The 25315-nt window shown below is 38.6% G+C and overlaps 1 protein-coding gene and 1 non-coding gene across 6 annotated transcripts; both read left to right on the top strand.

Moving 5' to 3' along the window:
- The first annotated feature begins 1877 nt into the window (after nt 1-1877).
- On the top strand, nt 1878-24370 carry CWF19L1 (CWF19 like cell cycle control factor 1). 5 transcript variants are annotated; one of them, XM_036898847.2, is made up of 14 exons: nt 1888-2047; nt 4855-4939; nt 5771-5849; nt 6378-6479; nt 8830-9044; nt 10954-11072; nt 14526-14610; nt 16157-16297; nt 17161-17275; nt 18034-18113; nt 19992-20201; nt 20995-21114; nt 21553-21650; nt 23943-24370. In XM_036898847.2, exons 1-14 carry the CDS (start codon nt 2025-2027, stop codon nt 24085-24087), a joined length of 1617 nt encoding a protein of 538 aa, XP_036754742.2. In that variant the 5' UTR covers nt 1888-2024; the 3' UTR covers nt 24088-24370. The 5 variants fall into 5 exon arrangements, with proteins under 5 accessions (XP_057362199.1, XP_036754742.2, XP_036754744.2 ...); XM_057506216.1 differs by lacking the exon at nt 20995-21114 and having other exon boundaries at nt 1878-2047; XM_036898848.2 differs by lacking the exon at nt 1888-2047 and having other exon boundaries at nt 4869-4939; nt 5787-5849.
- Nucleotides 20643-20790, top strand: LOC118919304 (small nucleolar RNA SNORA12). Its single transcript, XR_005027449.1, has one exon. It is a non-coding gene; the product is annotated as a small nucleolar RNA SNORA12 (small nucleolar RNA).
- Nucleotides 24371-25315: the final 945 nt, after the last annotated feature.

The following is a 25315-nucleotide window of genomic DNA, read 5'->3' as shown; positions in this document are numbered from 1 at the left end:
CATACAAAGTTGTTACAATATTTTGACTATATTCCTTATGCTATACATTACATCCCGGTTACTTATTTATTTTACAACAATTCAGTATTTTTAACTATATTCACCATGCTGTACATTAGATTCCCAGAACTTACCCATCTTATAACTGAAAGTTTGTGCCTTTTGACCAACATTTCCTACATTCCCTCCCCACTCCCCCCACCATCACACCCCTGGCGACCTCTATCTACATTCCATTTCTTTGATTTTGACTTTTTTAGATATGACATATAAGTGAGATGATGCAGTATTTGTCTTACTCTGACTTACTTTTATTTAGCATAATGCCCTTAAGGTTCATCCATGTTGTTGGAAATGGTACAATTTCCTTCTCTTTTATTTTATTTTTTTATTTTGGTATCATTAATCTACAATTACATGAGGAACATTGTGTTTACTAGGCTCCCCCCTTCACCAAGTACCCCCCACAAAGCCCATTACAGTCACTGTCCATCAGCGTAGTAAGATGCTGTAGAGTCACTACTTGTCTTCTCTGTGTTGTACATCCCTCCCCGTGACCCCCCCCAATTTCCTTCTCTTTTATGGCTAATATTTCATTGTGTTTGTGTATGTACATATCTCACATTTTCTTTTCCATTCAGTGGATGCTTAGGTTGTTTCAATATGTTGCTGTTGTGAATAATGCTTCAGTGAAGATGGGGGTGCAGATATCTCTTTGGTACCCTGTTTTCGTTTCCTTTGGATATACCCAGAAGTGGAAGTGCTGGATCAAGTGTGTGCAGTGCAAGTGTGAAGATTGGATCCTGAATGAAAACAATCCCTAGATATAAAATATATTGTGAGGGACAAATGGAGAGCTTTAAATATGGATGTATATTAGGTGATATTATTGACTTAGTGTTAATAGTCTTAGGTGTGTTAATGGTATTATGGTTATGTAGGGGGATGTCCTTATCCTTAGAAAATGGCCTGCTGAGCTATTCCTGATGTCTGCAGTTTAGTTTAAATGATTCAGTGAGAATAAAAGAGCTCTCACCTTGAAGGAGCAAGACAGCATGCAAGTAAATTAGGCAAGATATGGACACTTAGTGAATCAAGGTTATAGCTATTCTTTTTAACTTTTTGTTGGTTAAATTTTTACCAAAAAAGCATGTATAGCAGCATGTTTAACAGGAAAACTGAATTAAATCTCTGGGATTTAAAATTTAACGCTAACATTAACTTGAAAATGAACTCAAGTAGCCTCCAAAACTTTGTAACCATTAACAGTTGCCAGTTTCTGTTTGTTCTGAGTCTCAGCATCAGAGATAAAGCAGAAAGCAGACTGTGCAGAATGCAAGCCATCCTGACCCAGACCACTGCGAAGGAACCTGTAAGAGAAACAAAAAGCAACTGAATTGGTGCAGGAATGTCTGCTTAGATCCTTACAAGTTGTTACTCTGTGCTGTGAACACCACAGCCTCTCTCCCACAATTTTCTCTTTAAAAGCCCTAACTGCCTAACTGCTTGTGCTTCTGGGGAACAGTGGTTCTTTAAGGCATAAATAAGCCTGCCACTTCCTCATTCGCTGGCAAATTAATAAACGATTCCTTTCTTTCCTTAAAACCTTGTCATTATGTTTTGTGATTTGACTTCCGTGACAAGGATAGGTTTTCCATAAACATGTGGAGCACCTTGCCCCCTGGACTTATGTGTTAGGTTGGACCCTAATATATGGTTTTGTCAGGCTAGGGCCCAGCCTTTGCCGGGAACTTTCTAGCATCTAAAATAACTTCAAATGCCCCAAAATAAAAAAATCATAGTTGGGATCCTTTCTATCATTCCCCCTTCCCTCTACTGTTCTTGATTCCTGGAGGCAAACTACCTTGAGAGACGTTGTCCCTTGGCGCTCGCCGTAGATAAGCGAAGCCTCATTGGTTGGAGTGCGTTGACGTTTTAGAGTCGTGCCGCCGCATTTTCCTGTGGGGTTCTGGGTTCGGAGTACCAGTTTTGGGTGGTCGTCCCAACTCGGGCTGTTGGGATTGATGGCACAGAAACCGCTGCGCCTGTGAGTGACCTTGAATCAGAAATGCGCGCGCGTGCGCGTTCTGGCTCTCTTGTCTGGGTTGGGGTGGGGGGTGCGTTAGGCGTCGGGGGTGTCTTTCTCAGGACTGGAAGGGAGGAGGAAAAGGTGGGGGCGGGAGTGGGACTGTGGCTGGTAGACCCCGATCATTTCTCTGCCTGGCCGGCCTGGCGTCTCCTCCTGGCGTTTCCGCTTCCGAGGGGGAGCTCTTTTGGCAACACTCCGTGGGAGTCGCGGATGCTCTGTGCGTCAGGCCTCCTCCATCTTAGTCTGTCCTGGCTTCTGACACTTCATTTATCCTTCATTTCTCCCCGCACCACACCTATTTATTAATGAAGGCTTCTAGGCATGGGGCGCATTGTTGGGCCCTGGTTAGTGGTGGACAGGATAGATAGAGCTCCTGTCCTGGCCCAGTGTTTTGGGTGGAGGGGTTGCTGAGGTGGTGAAGAGAGAATTTCCATTCGTTCGTTCATTCATTCTTTCAACAAATATTTATTGAACTGTATTGCAGTGTGCCAAGCTCTGTGATCAGCATTGCCTAGATGGAGTTTCTTCTACTTTAGTGGAGCTTATAGTCTAGAGGGACATATAAATAAAAACTCAGATAAGTGTAAAACTATGGTAGTGATGAATTGATAAATGCCAGGAATAAAATGCTTCATAGTTCCTAAAGGGCGTATAGTAGGATATTTGACCTGACGTGAGGAATCCAGAGTGAGGGATTGACTTTGATTAATATTTTTGTCTTTATCTTAAAAAAGCCATTGAAATCTTTAAGAACACCTTGACGGGATCAAATTTGCATTTTGGAAAGCGATTCTGCCTGCAATGTGGAGAATAACTAGAACCAGAGTAGAGGACAGTGACGATTAGGTAGAGTGATAGCAAAAGCAAAGTGCAGGGATTCCAGGTTTATTAAGGAGATGAAATCAACAGGGCTTGAAGATGGTTTTGTTGTGAGTGAAAAGAAATCAGCACTGTTGGGTTCCTAGATTTCTCATTCTTCAGTTGGATAGGAAATACTGGAAGGGGTCCCAGATGAAGAGATGATGAATTCTGAGGTGGCTTATGATGTACAAACTGGACGATGGCTCTCCCAAAAGCGATTACGATTCCATGTGGCTACTGCTATCGTAGAGGAGGTGCAGGATCCTGTGGGAGCATCAGGAATTAGTGATTGATAGTAACTGAAGGGCTTCCCTTAAGAGGTGGTGCTCAGAAGAAAAATAAAAATGCTTAGTTGTTCGTTACAAAGTTGTCTCTGAAATGCTATAGGGCTTTTGAAGTTTTGAGAAGAGAGTGACTTTCTGAGCCCATCAGGAGGGCTTTAGAGATGTGGTAGGCCTTGAAGGATGGGAAGAATTTAGACTCATGAAGGGTAGGGTTGGGACTGTTTGGAATAACTATCCCAAGGAATGGCAGAAACAAGTGTGATCAGACTGACAGTAAAGAAGGTTTTTCTGTTGGGCAAACTAGGAGAAAGCACAGGAAAAAGGGAGCAGGGACTTGTGGAAGATTGTGGTTCTGCAAGCAATGGAGTTTTCTTGATGTTTTCAAGGAAAAAAACATTAAACTGTAGCTTTATGTAGAATGGATAGGAAGAAGGGAAGGCATTAGAGAAAATGCAGTAAGCATATTCTCTGCTTTGTGTGCAATACCAGATTCATTACATTTCTGATTTTGGCTCTGCCACATCATTAGAACTCTCAGTTGCTTGGCCTTGCTGTTATCCTCCATTTGTACTCCCTCATTTGCCCTTTTACTTCTCCACTCGTTTGTGCTCATGTCTTCAGAAGTCTAAATTTCTCATCTGTCTCTCTCCTCGCCATCTTCATTTGACATTGCCCTTGTTGTGGTATTTTTACTTATGGTCACTTGTTCCTCTATACTATCTTTCACTTGTTTCTAAAATGTTCTTTCCCTGATATGGTCATGTCACTACCCAGCTTGAAATTGTTCAGTGATATGGACAATAAACCAGAAATACATACTGACACAGAAAGAACTAAAATAATTCAAGATGAGTTAAATGACATAAAGAAAATGATGTGAAATGTGGAAAAACCATGTTAATCAGAATTACGAAAACAGAAATGAGCTAACAGAGCAAGTTACTTTACTACTAAGGGCCAGTTTGCTTTGCTTACCTCAGCTCTTACCACATTCTACCTCTCTGCTCCATGAGGCTTTTAAGACACACACCTCCAGTTGTAGCCTTCCAGTTGTAGATTCTTGTAGGAAGAGGATATACCCTTTCCTGATTGTAAACATAATTGAGGCTTGAACTGAGTCTTCCTCCTCTTCATACTTGTAATACGTTTTAGCATAGTACTTGGCATATTGTAGGCGTCTGGTACATGCTTATTGAGTGGAAGATTGAAGCCCTGTGCTAAGATAGTGGCAGTGGAAATAAAAAGGATGGAATGAATGTGAAATATATTTGGAAAAAGAAATTGGTAAGACTTGATGACCAAAAGAGGAATTTTGGACTCTTGGTGATCAAGTCCACAGGAGCCCCAGCCAGTAGAATTTGGGAAGTGAGAAGAAGAAGCTGGTTCAATTTTGAAGGAAGTGACAAGCTGAATTTTAGATGTGGTGATTTCAAGGTGTTGGTAGACCGTTAGATGGAGCTGCGCAACGGTCAGTAATAGTTCACATGCATTGAACTTCTCAGGTGACCTCTGAGAGACTGGATCACATATCTGCCTGATCCAGGAAGACTAGTGTATATCAAACCTGGCAGGCCCATTCCTGTTTCCTGAATTGCCTTAACGTTTATCTCTTGTTTGCAGCTTGGCTTGTGGAGACGTTGAAGGAAAGTTTGATGTTTTATTCAATAGAGTTCAAGCAATTCATAAGAAAAGTGGAAACTTTGATGTAAGATGTTTCTTTTTACTGAATTTAACTTTATGGTTGTTGTCAAACATACTAAAATAAGATTTGGGCTCCTTTATTCATTTCTTGATTCAACATACACTCCTTTTTTGTTAGATCGAGTTCCTTTTGTGAACATAGGCACTTAGTAGATGTAGAGTGGGGGGGGGAAGGAAGACCTGTTTTCGTTTTTATGCTTTTTTAATTTGGATCTTTATTACTGTACACAGAACTGAAAATAGACTAGCAAAACCTCCCTAAGTGATTTTGACCACTGAGTTTGGGAAGTGCAGATTTATTTCATGAGTGTATGGTATGGATTAAGTCAGATAACATAAATACAAGTGCTTCACAAACCGAAGAGTCTTATATAAATGTTATATGTTGTTGTAAACTAGACTCTAAACTACTCGGGTCCAGAAGAGTAGAGATTGGGGATAATTTGTTCATTGGGTTAAAGGTTGAGTAAAGACAATAGGCAAGAAATGTGTTTTTTATGCCCTGTATCTCTTGGGATATCTAATATTTAAAGTTTTGTGTTTCACAGAGGGATTCTTCAAGGTTGATTTGTCCATCTGTCTCTGACCTCCCCCTTGTTCCCATATCTGCCTCGAGTTTGACAGCCAGTGAGACAAAATTTAGTAGCCTATAAAAATCAGACTAACTACTGTAATTGCTACTAAAGAATCATGTATTGAAATTCTGCAAATTGATTAAGGAAAAAACCTGGTTTGGGGTCATTAAGTAGGATAATTAGCTGAATAATGTTACTGTCAATTATGTACTGTTTGATACAAGAATAACTCATACATTTGTTTTAAAAACTCATTTTAGCTGCTGTTGTGTGTAGGAAATTTCTTTGGTTCTGCTACAGATGCTGAATGGGAGGAGTATAAAACTGGCATCAAGAAAGGTATAGAAATTATTTTTATTTAACAAGTGATTTCTAGCTGAGTTTCAAGGTTACTCAGTTTTTTCTGGGTTGTTTTTCACATGTGTCAATTATTTAAGAATTTCCCTTTGAGCTCTGCACTGAGCCAGGAAGGATGTTGTTGCATCTAAAGGTTCACATTTTGAATCTGGTTGTATTTAGTTTCAGAAAAATAATTATTTTCTAAGTAGGCGAGAAGTGAATAAATGCAACCATATGTGTCTTTTCCTTTTTCTACTTTTAATACTCTTTCATTAAGCTCCTTATGGTCTGTGTTTACCTAATTTTCCATTGACTATCTGCTTTAGAGGTCTCTTCCTCAGCCTAGTGATACCATTTAATAGTCAGGCCATAGGGCTGGGTACAGGATATCCTAAGTGGTAAGCATGTTCCACATGTAGGATTGCAGACTCTTTACTTTTGCCATGATTATTTTTCATAAAGGCAAGCATTTCTCAGGTTCAAAAGCAGATCTGGTAACTATGATGTCATGTCTGTTACTCTCACTAGCTCCTATTCAGACTTTTGTGCTGGGTGCCAATAACGAGGAAACAGTAAAATATTTCCAAGATACTGATGGGTGTGAATTAGCTGAAAACATTACTTATCTAGGTAAGTTAATATTTTTGGTGTTTGTAATGAATATAATAAAGTGTCCCCAGGAATTAATCTCCCAGAAAAGTGGTGGCTGGATTCTTCTGCCATTACTGCCCGAGAGAATGGGGGTCAGAGAGTTCTTTTCCAGAGTTTGTTTCTATACTCTTAAAACTGTGGCATTTTTTCCTTGTGGTCTCAGCTACCTCTGCCTAGGTTCCTTGTGTTCCCTCAACCCAATATATACTCTTTCAGCCAACTAGAGGAATAGCCTATTTGACTACAGTGTATGAAGTCCTTAAGGTATAAATTATGTGAAAAATTCCATTTATGTGGTCTCACCTGGTAGCATTGCTAAGCTATATACTTGTTAGCTTACTTGTTTGTTAGGTTCCTAACTAGCTATAGTTCTACGTCTCATTAAGCTTTTGAAAACTCAAGTTCTTAGTGCTGATCCTTGGGTTTTTCACTCTCTTTGTCTTTTTTCTGGTTCCAGGTCTGCTGTTCCATTCCAGGTTAAAGTCATTCCCCCCACAACCCCCTTAATCTCTTTTAGTGTTTTTTTCATTGTCTGGCTATTTTAAAAAGCACTGTCAAATTTTGATTTTGTGTTCCCCCCATCTGCTGTCAGTCTACGTACGACCTCTTAGATTATTCAACTCATTTTTCTAAAACAGCTCTACTTCTCTTCACACTTCCACTTTCTTGGTCTCTCGTTTCGCTGGAAAGTATCTACACTTCCTTTGTTGTAAATGTCTTCCCACTCTCTTCCCTGCCATAATCCTTCTTAGCCTTTTTTTCTCTATGTCTGACTGTGACCCTCATCTAAGCAATCTCATCTCATCTTGCCTCAATCATATGTGGCTCCTTTAGGCAAAAAATTGAGGAATGGACTTTGGCTGTTTTTAACCACAGTTGCAAGATACACATTTTGAAATCCTTTTGTTGTAGATCTTAACATGGGCCTGACTTTATGGCAATTCTTACTGTAGTTACTAGAGTTGGATTAAGACTGCAGCTGTAGCTGTTTATGGCATCCATTTTACCAAATGAATTTAGTTCCAGGAGTGGAAAGAGCAGCTGAGGTATTTTGGTTATTTCTGTGAAAGAGGTTTTTGAGATTCAGGAGGAGCAGATGATGAACTTGACAGTGAACATGTAATAGTGAGCTTGAAGTGCTGGCAGAACATCAACATGCAGTTGGAAGTAACCTTTCTAGAATGTATTAACAAGGTCAAGTTGAAGAGTATAGGTTTTGGGGAGTTGGTTCCATAAAGATGAAAAGTAAAGCTGAGAAGATCAAATTATTACAGAAGAAATAATGAGAAGGGAAGAAGGCAAATGATAGTACTTTGTGGTGGGGGGCATATATCTTCATGTAAAGGGTAGACAAAGATGAAAGTGATTAGAGGGTTTGGAGAGGTAAAGATACAAGTTCATAGACACTAAGTGAAGAGAGAATAGCTTCAGGAGTAGGGACCATTGGCAATTATAGGGTGATTAGTGACCTTAAAGAGAATGGTGGGAGAGGAAACTAGATTGCAGTGGGCTAAGGAACTAAGAGGGAGAGCAGTTAGCACGGACTGCTCTTGAGAATTTTTAAACTGAAGAGAAGGAAGTTTATCAGTTAGTGTGTGTGTTCCTTTATTGGTTTATTAGTATGTTCCTTTTGTGAGTTAAACTGTATATTTCTTTTTTAGTATGTATATTCCTTTATTAGTTAGTATGTTTGATATTCTATTCTTTTCTGACTGGAAACAGCCAGTTGAGAAGAGACTCCGTAAGAGATGAAAGGAAGGTGAAAACTGAAGGCCCAGAAGCAAGGTCTTGAAGGCAACAGAAATCAAGGGCACAAAGCCAGGAGTAAATTTAGACAAGGGTAGAATCTCTAATTAATTTTTTCCAAGTGTTTTCCTTCAATTGGAAGCTACTGCTTGCATGAAGAGTACATGTAGACTGTACCTTCCTCAGAGCTGCAATTATTTTTTTCTTCCCATTGTCTGTCCCTTTGTCCAGGTGTCTGGGTTTTTTTTAAGTCCATGTAGAGTCTCTAGAAGGCAGAAAGCCTTTTTCTTAATCAGTGCTTTCTAACTTTTTCATTTTAAGGAAACCGGGATAAGCAGATTGGCCCAGGGCTTCAGCAGAATCCCGTAAGGGCTGCTCTTCCTGAACAGGAATACTGTTGTAGCCATCCAGCACTGAGACCTAGCAACCAGAAAGGGGAATCTAGGAGAGTTGGCATTCATTCAGACATGTAGAATGGCAGGGAGGTGGTGAGTTACAGCATGGGGAGAGAGAGATTCATCACCATAATGACATTTCAGTCCACAGTTTTGACTAAAACCTGTCCATTTATGTTTGATCCCAGGTCGTAAAGGTATCTTCACTGGAAGCTCAGGACTGCAGATTGTGTACCTCAGTGGGACAGAGTCTTTAAATGAGCTGGTCCCAGGTTACAGTTTTAGTCCCCAGGATGTGTCTTCCCTGAGAACAATGCTGTGTTCAGCATCCCAATTTAAGGGTGTTGATATCTTGCTTACATCCCCCTGGCCCAAGTACGTGGGGAACTTCGGGAATTCTTCTGTGAGTAGTGCTTGTTTGATGGGAATTTCTAAAAGCAAATTGCACTGGCTTACTCGGGCTCTTTTTACCCTTTCTATTGAGTATTTCACCTCTTTGTACCTTTCAGTAAAAATCTTTTGTTAACTTTTTCAGGATACTGAAAGCTCTATTAGCTAACAAGAGCAAAAGTTGATCTTAAGAAAGCACATCAAAAATGAGGTTGCTGAAATCTTAATTATAAATGAATAGTTATTTATATTCTCTACTATGTTTTGAAGGTTCACTAATTTTTAGGAAAAGATTTACAGCTAGTAGCAGCTTTGTAGTTTTATTTCCCCTCTTCAATTCCAGATTGTAGCTTTTCCACTATCAAAATATTCTTTTAATATGGTATTAAATGGGATTGAAGATAGTGATTGAAAGATAGGAATTGAGATACTGAAAATTTGGTACTTCTCTAATGTGAAAGTTTTCATGTTGGGATGTATTGGAGCTCACCATTGCATTTAATCTTAATATTTTTATAATCAAACCAGGAGAGGACATACACTAGGTTGGTGAGTGACAGCTTATCCTGGGTTGTGAAATCCTACATTGGTGGAAATAAGTCTAAGGAAGACCTTGAAAGGTTGTGCATGAAGACAGAAAGCAGCAGCTGAGCTTCAGTGAAGGGAAATGTAAAATGCGTTTAGAGACAAATATTAGTTAAAAGATGCAGAGTTATCAGTAATCATCCAGAAAAGGGTCTTATAGACCACTCTCTGCCAACGTCAGCATGATTTATCTATGACCAAAAAGGCAACAAGGTAACAACCATGGTCAGGAGGATGTTGAAAAAAGGGACAATGCTCTCTTCCTCTTTAACAAATCCATGTTTACTTTCCACCTAGAACATAAGGGGCAGTACTGCAGTGTAGAAAAGATATAATAAAGCAAATCCAGGGAAGAAACAGGGAAGGACTACTAAGGTTAAGATGGAAGGGAGAAAGACACACGTGATGCCCTTAAGGAAGGATGAGAAGAACGAGTCCCCTTCATTTAGGGGGTGCTGAAAAGAAATTTCATTGAAGTTCATAGAAAGCCATATAAGATATTTATACATGAGAAAACAATATAGCTTACCATTCCTAAGATACTACAACTAACCTCAAGGCCAGTTCCTTGACTTCATCAGAAACCTGGAGGAGGCAAGCATAAGACAAAAGGAAGTTCTTGCCTTACTTAATGGAAAATTAACTTTGTTAATTTATTTATTTCCAGCTACTGCCTTCTCTTAGAGTTCTTAAATATTATGAGTGAGAGATAACTTTATTTGTTGTTAATGGAAGCTAGGGATGTTCTGAGAACATCCTAATTTTTGACGAACTTTACGTTACAGACTTTATAGCAAGAGCATGGTATGCCCTTCTATAAACCGTGTCTTCCTTGACTGTGGAAAAATAAAGGATGGCATGCTTATGTGATGAAATCCTGAATATTGCATACTAACTATTCTATAGATCCTAGGAATCCTGAAAGCTAGCTTTTAATTCTTATTTTCTGCACTATGACTATGACTATCTGCATTTTCGGCACTACAGTTGCATAACAAGATAATTACAGAAGCACAATCTATGGGCTCCAGAGAGAGAACTTACTTTCCAAAAAAGATCAGAATAAACCTTGTTTTGGGTATCAGTATGGAGGACTTACTACCTTTTAATTCTTGGCTTCCAGCAATTGTTCCTATTTCTGCATTCACAACAGTCCAGTTCCCCTTATGTGTTGGAGAGTTCTTTGATTGCATAAGCATGGGATTCACTATGCAAATCCTATTGCCTACATTGGATCCACATACAAATTCCAAAGATATTTCAAAGTGTCTTGTTATTTCTTTGCATTTCTTGATAACTCTTAGGTCCGCTATGATGACTGAGTTTCTGTTTACCAGGGAGAAGTGGATACCAAAAAATGTGGCTCTTCTTTGGTCTCCAGTCTTGTCACAAGCTTGAAACCAAGATATCATTTTGCTGCTTTGGAAAAGACCTACTATGAAAGGCTGCCATATCGGTGAGAAGTGTTTCATTATTTTGGCGTTTTGAAGAATTTGCTGTGGATATACTGTGTAAGGTTTTCTGGTTCATTTTAGCCATTTAATATCTTGGTTCCCTTTGGCTACTCAGGCATTGAAATAAGTGGCTCTCAAATCATTCAATTTCGCTGAGTTTGCTTCCTAATTTGAAATACAAGGGATTGGACTGTGGCCCCCTTGCTCTATCTTAAAGGCTTAAGGAATTTAAGTAACAATACTGTTTAATCATCATAACTTTATGTAGCACAGTAGGTCCCATTTCAGTCAGGTCAGACCAGTACTATAGTTTTGAAAACTGGTGTCTCAGTGTAATCACTTCAGAATTATTTTAGTTTGGGAATCAAGAATTTGTATTAATTTTTTTTCTCTTTCTTATTTTGAACTTGAAAATGGAGGATGTTTTTAAAGGATGTGTTACAGAGATAATAAAACCAATGTTTTATAAGGGGAAAAGAGTTAACTCTATTATCTTCACTGATGAAGGGCGTGGATAATTGCTAAAATAATTTATAAAAACTTTCTTTTTAAAAATTTTTTTGGTTGTTGAAAGTTAAAAAAATATACAGGTGAGCAAAAAAGAAAATAATCTGTCCTCCCACCATAATCCCAAAACCTAAACTGTAATCACAAGTAATACAGATTTTTCTGGTGTCTCCATATATGCATTGCCGAAAAACCTATTATTCTCTAAAACCATGCGCTAAAGACAGATTATTGGAACAAGCAACTCAAAACCTGTTCAACTTTAAAAGATCTGAATACACATTTCTCCGAAGAACGTATTCCAGTGGCTGATAGGCACATGAAAAGATGCTCACACCATTAACCATTAGGGTAATCCAAGTCAGAACCATAGGGAGATTCCCCTTCATACCATTAAGATAATGGCTGTAATTAAAAAGGCAAATAATAAGTACTGGCAGGGATGTGTAGGAATTAGAACCCTCAAATATTGCTGGTAGGAATGTCAGATGGTCCAGACACTTTGCAAAACAGTTTGGCAGCTCCTCGAAAGGTTAGAGTTCCACTTTTGTTTGACCCAGCAGTTCCACTTTTGTTCAAGAGAAATGGAAACACAGGGTAACACAAAAACTTGTCCACAAGTGATCATAACAGCATTATTCATAATAGCCAAAAAGTGGAAACAACCCAAATGTCCATCACCTGATAAATGGATAAAGAAAAAGTAGTATATCCGTACTTCAGAATGTTATTTGGGAAAAAAGAATGGAGTACTGATACATGCTGCAACATGGGTGAACCTTGAAAACATTATGCTAAATGAAAGAAGCCAGATACGCAAAATATATGATTCTGTTTATATAATGTGTCCAGTACAGGCAAACACATAGAGATAGAAAGTGGAGTAGTTGTTGTCAGGGGCTATTTGGAGAGTTAGCTAATAGGTATGGGGTTTCTTTTTTGTATGATGAAAATGTTCTAAAATTAGATTGTGACAGTTGCACAGCTTTGTGAATATACTAAAAACTAATGTATACTTTGAATGGCTGAATTGTGTGGTATTTGAATTCAGTCTTAATAAAGCTGTTAAAAAAACAACAGAAAACCCTGTCAACTTTTTCACCAGGACTGAAACAAAACTCAGAACTATCCTGATCAAAATACTAGCATAGTTAAATCTCCACTAACATTTGTCCCTAGAATTATAGTTAGTCCATACTTTGCATCCCTATGTTGTAAGTCTTATGCTTCTTCCTGGTGGAGCAATTAATCATAATTAAAACCATGTTTCAGGGGTGGCATTCTTCATCAGTCATTTTTATTTTAAATAAAGGCAGGAAACATCTTTACAAGTTCTCTATCTGTGCTGGTAGTTTCCTTGCAGTATTAGTTTTCTATTACCAATGTAACAAATTACCACAACTTTGTAGCTCAAAACAATACAAATTCTGACCTACGAGAGTGTAGGTCAGAAGTTTGACACAAGTCTTGTGAGCCAAAAGCAAAGTGTTGGCCAGGCTGTGTTTGTTTCTGGAGCTTCTAGGGGAGAATCTTGTTTCCTTGTCTTTTTCAGCTTCTGGAGACCACCTACATTCCTTGGCTTTATCCCCCTTGCTCTATCTTAAAGCCAGCCAGCAACTCTGGTTGAATCCTTCTTACCAATCTCACCTTCTTCCACAGCCATTTTTCCCTCTTTCTTCTGCTTCCAGCTTCCACTTTTAAGGACCCTTGTGATTATGTTGGGCCTACACAGGTAATCCAGGACATCTCCCTATCTTAATTAGATTAGCAACTGGTTATTTCCATCTGTCACCTTAATTCGCCTTTACTGTGTAAGCTAACATTCAATAAGGGATGGGGATTAGAACATGGACATCTTTTTCGTGGGGAGATACTATTCTGCCTAGTACACCTGGATAGCTTAACGGTAGAAAGTGTTCGCAGTTCTTGAGGCCACTGCCCTAGTCACTACATGGACTAAAGTAATTTCTACAGGACATACAGCTGTTCTTCAGTGTCTTCATGTATGGTTAAAGCTTCTATTTAATTAGAACAAACTTGTTTCAGTCATTTTAAAATTTGGAGAAAATTGCACGTGCAACAGCATGACTTTCACCTTATATCGACACCAGTCCTAACTATATTCCATCAGTTCAACTATGAAGGTACTCTCTGCAAAAAAAAAAAAATAAGGGTTGTAGCAGACAGACTGTAATTTGGTTTATTTTCTTTCAATAATGTGAATATAAAACATGTATTTATGTATTTGATTTATATAAGATGGTATGCAATTTTTTTTCAATAAAATGTATGACAGGTTCAGGAAATTTCTGTAGCATGAGGAAAGTAAAGAACTCTAAGGATTGGCATCTGTATTAATGGTCAAGTCCTACAAATAAAAAAATATATAATGTAATAATTTTTTAAATTATAAATAATAGTTGTTCAATGTAGAATACTTGTAAAATAGCTCAAAAAGGTGTTTTGGTATATGTAGTTCCCATATTTTTTTCTGTGAAATACAGACTGTCATGGATTTTTATAATTTTCCTAGAAAAATGAAATCGTACTCTATATTACTATTTGAAGCATATTTTTCCACTTAAAACTTTTTTTTGGTTTTCATTATAGCTTTTTATTACACAAAAGAAAGAATAGTGTAATGAACCCTCCTAATTCTAGCTTCAGCAATTACCAACATTTTGCCAATTTTACAACTCTTTTAAAACCAAAAGTTAGAGTTTTTGTGCCTTTCAGATTACATGATCCCATTTTTTCCTGGCAACAGCCCTGTGAGGTAGGGATGGTTATTCTACTAGATGGGCAGGTAACATCTGAGATTATTTTACTGGTGGTGGTGGACTCAGGACCTATGCTTTTTTCATGGCCCCATAGAGTCTACATATTTCATAATTGTAAATCAAAAATAAAGTTGGTTAGTAACCCGTGATCTCTCAAATATATTATAGAAACCACATTGTTCTCCAGGAAACTGCACAGCATGCCACCAGGTTCATAGCTCTGGCAAATGTTGGAAATCCAGAGAAGAAAAAGGTAAAGACTTGAATATTTGGTGGTAGCTTAATATACACTGCCTGTTAAAAGTTTTTCTTGCCCAGTTTAGCACTCAGATCTTCTCTTCTCCTCTACTACAAGATCCTGTACCTCAGTGACTCCTTTTCAAAGATGCAGTAATGAAAGGTCGGGTTTCCTTTGGTCCTTTCTTAGAGATTTTAGAGAAGCTTTTTCCACTGGAAAATAGGCAAAATTTCAAAGGAATGATGTTCCTTTCTTCCCACATCCATGTGCTTATCTTTGAGTGTTTGTGGGTTTGCCCTTATATGGGTACACTTGCTTTGCTTCTTTTAGCAGGAATAGTAAAATTCTCTTGAGGATTTACCTAAACCCTCCTTGGTTTTGGGAAACCTTAGTGATACCTGGAATCTCTTTTTACTGGAAAACAGTACAGGCAAATGAAAGAGAATATATTGGAAAAGTATGTTATTTTTCTCACTTTCCTGAGAGCATTTCTGATTTCCTAAAGCCAAAAGTAGGATACTGTGGATTGAGAGAGCTAAGATCAGGACAGTCAATCAAGTGGAAAGATACATAGGTAATTAATCTGAAGATTATTCTACTATAACATGGCATAAGATGAAAATTTACGTACTTTATTTTTTCCATAATATCTTAAACTTTTAAGTTCAGTGCATTCGTAGCAACATTAGATTTGTGGGGTTTTTTTTTACTGCCCTTAAAAGACCAAATAGCACTCTCAGGGACATGTTAGCCTCAACCCTAAGCAACCCATACTTCAAAGAGTATGCACATTTTAAAATCTGGCAAGCATTATTAAATTCACCTCAAAATCTTGTTCCAATTTGTACTCTCATTAGCAGTGTATGAGCTTTTTTTTCTATTCACATTCTCATTACATAGTGTCAAATTTCTATTAAATTTTCTGCCAATCTGGTATCTACTAAAAGATGGTGTATCATTGTTAATAAGTTGCATTTTCCTGATCAGTAGTGAGGTTAAGCATCTATTCATATCTCATCTAAAGTTTTTCATATCTGTGCCATTAGCCTGAGATTCTAGATATTGATATGAATATTTACTTCTTTGCCACTAGCCTCCAAAAGAATTTATCAACATCTATAGCAGACATTGTATAATAGAGGGAAACACTAAGTTGTCCAATTTTATTTTCATTAGAATAAAAGAATGGCAGTGCCATAATTCTGATGACAAAGTACACACAAAGATAAAGGACATAGAGGCAGAAACAGTTTGTCTTCAAGCGTTATGGAGCAAGTCCCCCTGGGCTTTGTAGTGATGGTGGTTTTGTGTATGGGCTAATTTTTTAAGGGCTGGGGCTTTGATTTGTTGCTTGTAATTTCCACAGCCCTTGGTTAGCCTGCAGAGATCACTGAGTTAACATCTGATATGCTCTCTATTCTCTGAACTACAGACAGGCCAGTTGCTGCTCTTTTAGCTTTATTCAGTTTCTGAAGCTTTCTATGAAATATTCACAATAAGATAGATTGGTTACATTTGCATAAACAGTATTTTCCTTAATGTTTTTTTTTTCCCTCCAAAGTATCTTTATGCATTCAGTATTGTTCCCATGAAACTAATGAATGCAGCAGACTTGGTGAAACAACCTCCTGATGTGACTGAAAACCCTTACAGGAAGTCTGAGAAAGAAGCATTCACAGGAAAGCAAATTCCTACCCCTGAGGTATGTTCTAATTGAGAGGTGGCATTTTCTGGGCAGGATGCCTAGTATAGGGGTACTTTCCTGGTTATAGTTTAGTTTATAAGGCAAGTTTAATCCCAAGAATCTAAATCTTTTTCTTTTCTCTTGGCAAATCATTGTGATGTTTAGGAAGCCTTATATTATAAGGAAACATAGTGTTTTTTATTATGGTTTGGGGTAAACAGTTTCATATTTTAGGTCTTTTGTTTTTGTCTAAATTTGGTTCATATGTTGGGGTTATATTAACTTTTTCAAGTTAATTCTCTATTTTTGTTAGCGAGGACTCAACTGCTTGATAGCAATGTGATTTGTGATTGTTTTAATGAGTGTTAGTAGGTAAGTAAGATTCACTGAAGAAATTTCTTAACAGGCTTTTTAAAAATTAATTTTTCCCTTATTAAAACAAGGAATGTCAAGTTCCCTTATACTAGTACACATGGTCTGCCTTTCTCAGACTTTTTTTTTGAGCCACCTTCTCATCTTTTTGATTAAAGCTCAATGAGACTTCTTTGACCTCTGACATTGTAGGACTCACTATGGCCTATTGAGAGAATTTGGACGGGCTCATAGTCTGTTTTAGGCAAGAATTGCTCTATAGCTTGCGTTTTAACTTGCTTTTCCAACAATATGAATTGGATGGTAACTTGGATAAGTGTTGAGAAGAGTATGACTAAGAGGCCAGGTATCAGGACTGGGAAGCTAAATTCCTTTTCTAGGATAGTCAGAAAGGGCTGGGAGGAGAAGTAAACATGACATGGCAGGAATGTTCCTTGAATGTGAATGGCTACTTGTCTAATGGTTATTAGTTTAATAACACTTAACTCTTCTGCCGTTGGCCATTCCAGGAAGAATCTGCATGCCAATTTTTCTTTGATTTAGATGGAAAGCATGGAAAGAAGCGTTCATCTACAGGTAGAGACAGCAAGTCTTCCCCTCACCCAAAGCAGCCTTGCAAACTTCGTAAGTACCTTGGTCCCAGAGGTCTGCTATGTGAGTGACAACTGTTATTTTGAGTCTCTTAGCAGTATTGCTAAGAGAACCTCTTCTGGTAGAGGAAAACTGTACAATGAGTCATTAGGACCAAAATTAGAGTAAAATAATACCAAGATGGCCTGACTTAGAGGCTACCTGAGGCTATTCCTATAAGAACTAAGGAAAAAGCTCCTTTTTTTTCCTTAGGTCTGTAAAGCCTGAGACGTAAAGAGCCTATGAAACCTACAAAAATAAAGGTTCACAAAAGAATAATCAAACTGGTAGAAAGGACTTTAAGGCTATTTCGTTTAGATCCTTTTTATCTACTCTCTTGTTTCAAAGATGAAGAAGCTATCTTGGGAGGGTAAACTTATTATCCAGGGTCATGCGGCTGGCTAGTGGCAGAGCTGGGATGAGAACCGGAGCTCCTGACCCTCAGTTCAGTGTTCTTTCATTGCAGCCTGCTACTAGTTATATGCCACCTTAGTGTGTGGTTGTCCACTTATGGATCACCTCACCTACCTGTGGATTGTTTGCAAATTCAGAACTTTCCTAATAAAGGTTTGGTTTCATGGGTGGAGGGAGGGTGGTGGTTATAGTGGGAGCACAGCATGTTCCAGCTCACTGTGGCAGTGCTCTAAACCAGTCTTTGCAGGCTCTAAAGATCAGACAAGACTGAGTTCTGTAGGATGATTATATGCTGGAGTGTGTGGACCATAATAACGTTTGCTTTCTTCCACATGAAGCTCAGCCTCCAGGACCCTGCTGGTTTTGTCTTGCCAGCCCTGAAGTGGAAAAGCATTTGGTGGTCAACATTGGCACACATGTGAGTTACTTCCAAGGACCTTTTACAGAGCAGGAGACTCCTGTTTCTTTTTTTATTAGCTTTATTGAGTCATAATTTACATATCACAAAATTGACCCACTTAATGTATACAATTCAGTGATTTTTAGTAAGCTTATCAAATTGTGCAGCCATCCCATAATACATGTCTGTCATCCCAATAAGATCCCTCATGCCCATTTACAGTTAATCCCCACTCCCACCCTCAGCCCCAGACAACCACTAGTCTACTTTTTGTTTCCATACGTTTGGTTTTCCTGGATATTTCCTATAAGTGGAATCATACCATGTTTAGTCTTTGGATCTGGCTTCTTTTACTTACCATAATATTCTTGAGGTTCATCCATGTTGTAGCATGTTTTTTTTTTATTGCTTTTTTTGTCAAACACTATTCCATTGTATGTATATACTAGATTTTGTATATAAATTCATCAGTTGATGGACATTTGAATTGTTTCCACTTTATGGGTATTAGTAATGCTACTGTAACTTTTGCATGCATCTCTTTATGTGGACAAACGTTTTCATTTCTTTTTGGATAGATGCCTGGGAATGTAATTGCTGGTAAATTTATTCTTTACCTTTTTAAGAAACTGCCAAACTGTTTTCTAGAATGGCATCTTATAGTCCTACCAGCAATGTATAAAGGCTCCTGTTTTTCCATATTCTTGTCAACACTTGTTATTGTCTGACTTTTTGATTATAGTAATTCTCCTGTAGTTTTGTAGTGCCAGTTTCCCAAGATTGCTCCCTCCCTTCCATCCTCTCTGACAAATAGGTGTGATGCTTTTGTATACTCTTGAACTCTTTGTGTTTTTAGTCCATATTACTTGGGAATGATGAATTGCTTTTATTAATTACTACTTAAAACAGGATTTTCATTATCCTAAAAAGGGAGTCCTCTGTTGTCTGTATACTTATACTGGTAAACATGTTGTTGATGTTCTTTTTTTCTCTTTGGATTCAGAAACCTGAGTTTATTCACTTTTACCTGTAATTATGTAGTGCTAGGAACTGATTCTCAATTAATTACAGACTAAAGTGATAAATTTAGAGTTTTGCTTTGTAGTTGAAGATACAGATTCCTAATGACAGGAATACCCATATCTTCATTCCTAGTGTGGGTATCTAGGAATCCAAGATAATAATTATAAAGTTGCATGATAAGCACTGAGTCAGAGTATGAGAACTAGATGATCGTGAGGATGATTTTATTCAGGCTGTGGAAAACTGATGAATTACGTGTGTCTCACAGTAAAGTCATCCTATTTCAGATTTCCCCAGATACTTTTCCTTGGGTGGGGCTTAATTAGGTATTAAATAATACTAGTCTTTGGCACTCATTTCCCTGGGATCCAGATAGACCATTAATCCTTTTTTCATTCACTTAGAATAAAAAAAGTTTATTTTTCAGGGTTATAGTTGTATTCTAGTCACCCATAACTAGAGTTGGCTATTTGCTAAGGCTGCTGAAGGAAATACTTCCAAACCATTTCTTAGTGTGGGGTGCTTCTGCAGACACTTTCATCTATTTTGTATTTATTTATTCTAATTTTGGTTTCTGGAGGTGATGATTTCCTCAATTTATTCTGAAAGTCTGAGAGCCCTTTCTTGTGACCTGACTAGAATCCCAGTTTCATTTTACACTTTGTGACATCCCTCCCCTGCCTTTGTTCTTTCAGACTGAAGAGTCCTAATCGTTTACATTCAATTTTTGTCTTGATTATTATTGGCACAGTCCCATCTGTAGGGGGAGCACTAATGGCGTCAAGGCCTGTGGCACACTTGGACCATGGAGCCTATGGTGGGAAGAAGGGCAGACCTGAGAAGCTCTTGCTTTTCTGTGTGCTTCCTCTTTAGTGCTACCTTGCTCTGGCCAAAGGAGGCTTATGTGACGACCATGTCCTCATCCTGCCCATTGGACACTACCAGTCAGTGGTGGAGCTTTCAACAGAGGTGGTGGAAGAAGTGGGAAAGTACAAGGCTACCCTGAGGCAGTTCTTCAAGAATAGAGGGAAACGGTGTGTTCTGTTTGAGAGAAATTATAAGAGTCATCACCTCCAACTACAGGTAGGCAGTCTGTGCTCAGGAACTTGGAAAGGCCCTATGGGAACCTTGATATTGATAAATATTTAATTTCAATTAATATTTACATGTTTAAGTCTAATATAAAATTAATTTTTTAATATTTAAAGTATTTAATATGAATTTTCACATCTATCTTTAAATAATGGTCATTTAAAAGGTTAAAGAGTTTCTCTTGATAACTCCAGCGGTCATAGGGAAGTGCATGGTCAGTACAAGTGAACAGCATAGATTTGTTTAGAAAAGGAATGGGTAATTGAAGGTTCCAAGAAAGATTTGGAGCTTGATAGGTAGAGTTTGGAGAAGAGTGGGTGATTTGTGTGAGACCCAGCAGGAGTGAAGGCTTAGAGGTAGGAAATAGTCCCAGAGCCTACATAAAGCTGGTAGCTCAGAAATTTGGAGCTTGTTCATGGATAATTGGTTTGTAGTTGTGGTGGTTTTCTTTCTGGCACATTTGTTAAGTTTTCAAATGGGCCTGACTCTACCACATATATCATATAGGAGCTGGTAAGGGCTTGATGACAAAGAAATTTTTCTCTAGCCTTACTTGCATCAAAGATTGGCTCCCACATGTGGCAGGCTATCTCATAAGTTTAAGTCCTTACAGACAGGCTGACACAGGTCTATCTGGCCTGAGGAGAATCTCTGCTGAGGGGTATTTCTCCACCCCTGTGATGGATTGCTACTTCTCAGGGGCTGTGCAGGAGGTATGACCTCTCTGGGACCTCTACAAAGAATTTCTCCTATCTACCTTCACCATCTTCCCCCCAAACCCTAGGTCATTCCTGTACCACTCAACTGCTGTTCTACTGATGATATTAAAGATGCCTTCATTACCCAAGCACAGGAGCAACAGATAGAGCTTTTGGAAATCCCAGAGCACTCTGACATCAAGCAGGTGAAACAGGAGGGGAAGGTGATGTTCAGGGAGAAGTAAAGATGTGGTTTCTGACATATTGAACCTGAGGTATTATCAAGGTGGTCCAAAAATGTTAAAAGAGGTGGTGACAGTTAGGACCTAGAGCATGGTGTATTGATTAGACTTGAGTCGATGCATTGCAGCAGTGTGTTATTGCTTTCCTGGAAGAGCAAGAAATTAGAAATTTCCTACAGTAAGAACTTAGAAGGATGGGTGCCACTGGGATGATTTTTGAAATATCTGCCAGTTTGGCTTTTTAAACTACAGATCCACTAAGTGACTTGAGATCTGTACTGCTCACATCCTTTTTCTTGTGTTTCTAGACTGAACTCTTTGCCAATTTAAAGCATGTAAGAGATGAGCTAGGGTTTTAGATTTTAAAAGCACTATATTCTCTTATAACTCTGTTTACTTTAGATTGCACAGCCAGGAGCAGCATATTTTTATGTTGAACTTGACACAGGAGAGAAGCTTTTTCACAGAATTAAAAAGCATTTTCCTTTGCAGTTTGGAAGGTTTGTATTATTTTTCTTATTTTAAATGTATTTTTATTAGATCTATTATGTGCAAAGTAGTGGGCTGCATGGAAAGTTGAATAAAACATCAAACAGGAAACAGTCTTTGCCCCGAGAAATCTATAGTCTTAGGGCAAGTGAGGTATTTACAAATTTGACAGTAATGTAATAGATGTGAAAAGTCCCATAACAAAGTTTTAAGGAACAGTGTACTTTTAGAAATTCATAAAAGGGAGAGCTCATTTCCACTTGTTGAAAGGCTTCAAGAAAGAGGTGACACAGCCTGAGAGACTGATTTAGAGGGCAAATATTGGTGTGTTGGCATTCTAGCCCAAGGGGGTGAATGCTCCTAGTGCTGGGTGCCAGGCACTGCGAAGAACTTTACATGAATTGCCTCATTTACTCTTCCCAGTTCTGTAAGGTAGGTACTCTTATTCCAACTTACTAATGTGGAGAGCAGTGCCCAGTACAACTTCCCACAGTGATGGAAATGCTCTATAAATCTGCCCTGTCCTATACAGTCATCACTAGCCACATGTGGCTAATGTGACTGAGGAACTGAATTTTTAATTTGACTTAATTTTAATTAGTTAGGAGTTAAAATTTGAATAACTGTATCTGGCTAGTGGCTCCTATAGTGGACAGCATGACTCTAGAGGGGTTAGATAGCTTGTCCATGATCACACATGGACATGATCACACAGTGGTAGGTTCAAGCCCAGACCTGTTCAACCCCAAAACATGAGGTCTTAACCACATTATTCTGTAAGGCTTAGATAAGGCTTCATTTTGCTCCCTATATCAGGCAGAATGTGACTGAAAAACCATACGGGGAATGGTATAAATTTAGGCAAAGACTGAAGACAGGAAGTTGCCGGCAAGAATAAATAGAGTATAGAGGGGAGTAGAAAACGTACGAACAGATTATTGGGTACTGCTGTCTGTGATTTGCAACTGCTTTTTTTCCAAGTTAGAACTGAGCTTTGAGTCAACCTTGAGCCCTTCTTGCACTAACTTGGAAAGCCTCTAAGAGACTGCCACCATTGAATAAGTCCAGTAAATGTAGTTGTCTATATTTTCAAAAAAAAGCCCTGATAAATGAGAACAAGTTTATTAGGGACTTCAAACATCTGACATTATCTTTTTGTTGCTGCCTCAGCAACAAATGTAGATGTGGACACTGGTGACAGAGACGCATGATTCCAGATGTACACAGGCACATAAGTCCTCAAAAGAGAGATTCTCTGAATGATTTTGTTCTCATGACAGTTATATATTCAACATTATTTTTCAAGTTATGTAGCATTTTATAGTTAACAAAATACCTGAAAAGGCATTTTTCCCCCCTTGCTTACAAGAAAGATGGTTGTCTTCATTGAAGAAGTAGGCTCAAGGTTTTCCCAGGGAGCTAGAACTTGAGCCCAGATCCTCTGACTTTTAGAAGACTTGTGATTTGTTTTCAGCTCTTCTATTTATTGTAGCTTCAAAGTAGAAAGTGAACCATACAAATGTGCAGATATTTTAATATATCAAAATAATTAAAAATAACTAAAAATACAAGGCAGAGACAGTTAGAAGGTAGCCTGTGTGGGAGTGTGTGTATGTCTGTATGTAGTTATTCTTTAGTCCTGAGAACCAATATAAGTTTTGTTGACATTGAGTTTGTGCTCTTGTGCCTGTGTAGGCCTGAGTCCCCTAGGAGAGGCAGAAAGTCAGAGCTGGGTATGACAGTAGGTGCCTGAGTCATCAGCAAACTCATGGTCTAATTGGGATGACAAAACCAGTTTAAAGCAGGATGTAAGCACAACTAGTTTGGTGCCTTGACTGTGTTCTATCCATACCTCACAAAACCCTTACTTTGCATTTCATTGGTGAGAAAATCAAGACTTGGAGATGAAGTAGTCTGTTCAAGTTGTAGACAGCATAGAATGAACCAATTTTTTGATCTTTTCGATGTCAGGGCCTGCCTAGTCTCTTTATACTGTGCCATGCTGCTTCTCTAAGTACCAGTAATGCAGTTCCAAGTTGTTTTGAGAGAGAGAGAAGTAATGGGGCTCGAGGGGTTAGGGAAGAGGGGTAGGACCAGAGCTGGTTATTTAAAATGATTAAGCTTTTGATACACAGAGTAGCAGAAGTAGCACTCAGGGCAAAAGAAAATAATAGGAGCAGTCAGAGAAATTTGTATACTTTGGGTGATTCTGAAGAGAGCTCTCTGGCTGGAGAGGAACAAGAGGGAGGAAGGGGCTTGGGGCTGATACTGTGCATTTGGACTTCTTTGTGCTCTTTGTGCAGGGAGGTCCTGGCCAGTGAAGCCATTCTTAATATTCCTGACAAGTCTGACTGGAGGCAGTGTCAGATCAGCAAGGAAGAGGAGGAGACTCTGGCTCATCGCTTCCAGAAAGACTTTGAGCCCTTTGACTTCTCTCTGGATGACTAAGCAAGGGGAAGGGCACTTACGAATTTGACAGGAAGTAGTAGCAGCCTGTTTTTTAAAGAAATCACAGTCTCCCGTGTGGACTGTTTCTCTGCCTCTATTTTGTGCATTCCCATGGAACCTGCCTGCAGCAAGAGGCCTAAGATTGAATATTTTTTTGAAAAAGTTACATCATAGGATGAAAATCTTATGTTGAAAACATGTCTGTCATCCAGCTCCAGCTTATGTTTATCAGCATTTTCACATACATTTAAACAATGAAATAAAATGCAAATGCTTTTCCATAGTTGGGAAGTGTCTTGTGTTCATGTTACCCATGACTGTTGAAATGAAATAGTATGTATAATAGGAGGGACAAAGGTTTTAGGCCCAACTGCTGTTAATCCTAGAATCGCACAGGTAGTTTCTCCCTGAGCAACCTAGGGTGGAGTAGGGACCCAAGGCCTTTGCCATTTTTCTCTTACATCATTCATCTCATTGATAAAAAAAAAAAAAAACAGCTTTTTCAGACCTTCAGCAAACACAACTCCTAATGGCCAAGCATTTTTCTAGGCTCCAGGAGTATAGCCATGTCCCAAAATGGTCCTGTTGTCCCAGAGTTTACAGTCTAATTGGGAAGAGAAGGGGCATATTTAAGAAAAGGAAATGAATTCTGCTTTGAATAGGTTGAGTTTTAGGGTACTATTGGATAGTTCTAAACTCATGGAGACCTGGGTTGGTGATAGGGCTTTGGGGCACATCAGGGTGTAGACCGCATGTGAAATTGCAAGAATGGTGAATACAGTCCTAAGGTGAAGTGACTACCTGAGAATTATCACTGTTTAAGGAGTCCTGGGAAATAGAGTGATCCAGCAAGTACATGGACAGGGAACAGAGAGAGCACAGAACAATGTGTTATCTTGGAAGCCAAAAGAATGTAATTGTTCAAAAAGTGGGGCACTTATGGTCCAGACACTGTTTCACTTAATCCTCATAAAATGTCTATGAAGTAGGTATTACTACCTCTGTTTTACACATGAAAAAACAGACTCACAAACTTGAAGATTGGAAAGAGGTCAGTTCTTCCAGGATTTAAAAAAGCTATGCCCAGTCCCTGAAAATGTGGATGTTCAAGGACTGAAAAGCAACCTGGTTCCTGCAAAGATGGCCATTTTAGGGTCACCCTAATCATCAGTGTCTCAGGTCTTCAGCATCCCTCCCATACTCTTCTAAGTGAGTATTTTGGGATTTT

Source organism: Manis pentadactyla, chromosome 8, assembly GCF_030020395.1.
Source record: "Manis pentadactyla isolate mManPen7 chromosome 8, mManPen7.hap1, whole genome shotgun sequence".
NCBI classification, from domain to species: Eukaryota; Metazoa; Chordata; class Mammalia; order Pholidota; family Manidae; genus Manis; species Manis pentadactyla.
The sequence above is the reverse complement of the archived record's forward strand: the minus strand, read 5'-3'. Positions and strand labels throughout refer to the sequence as shown.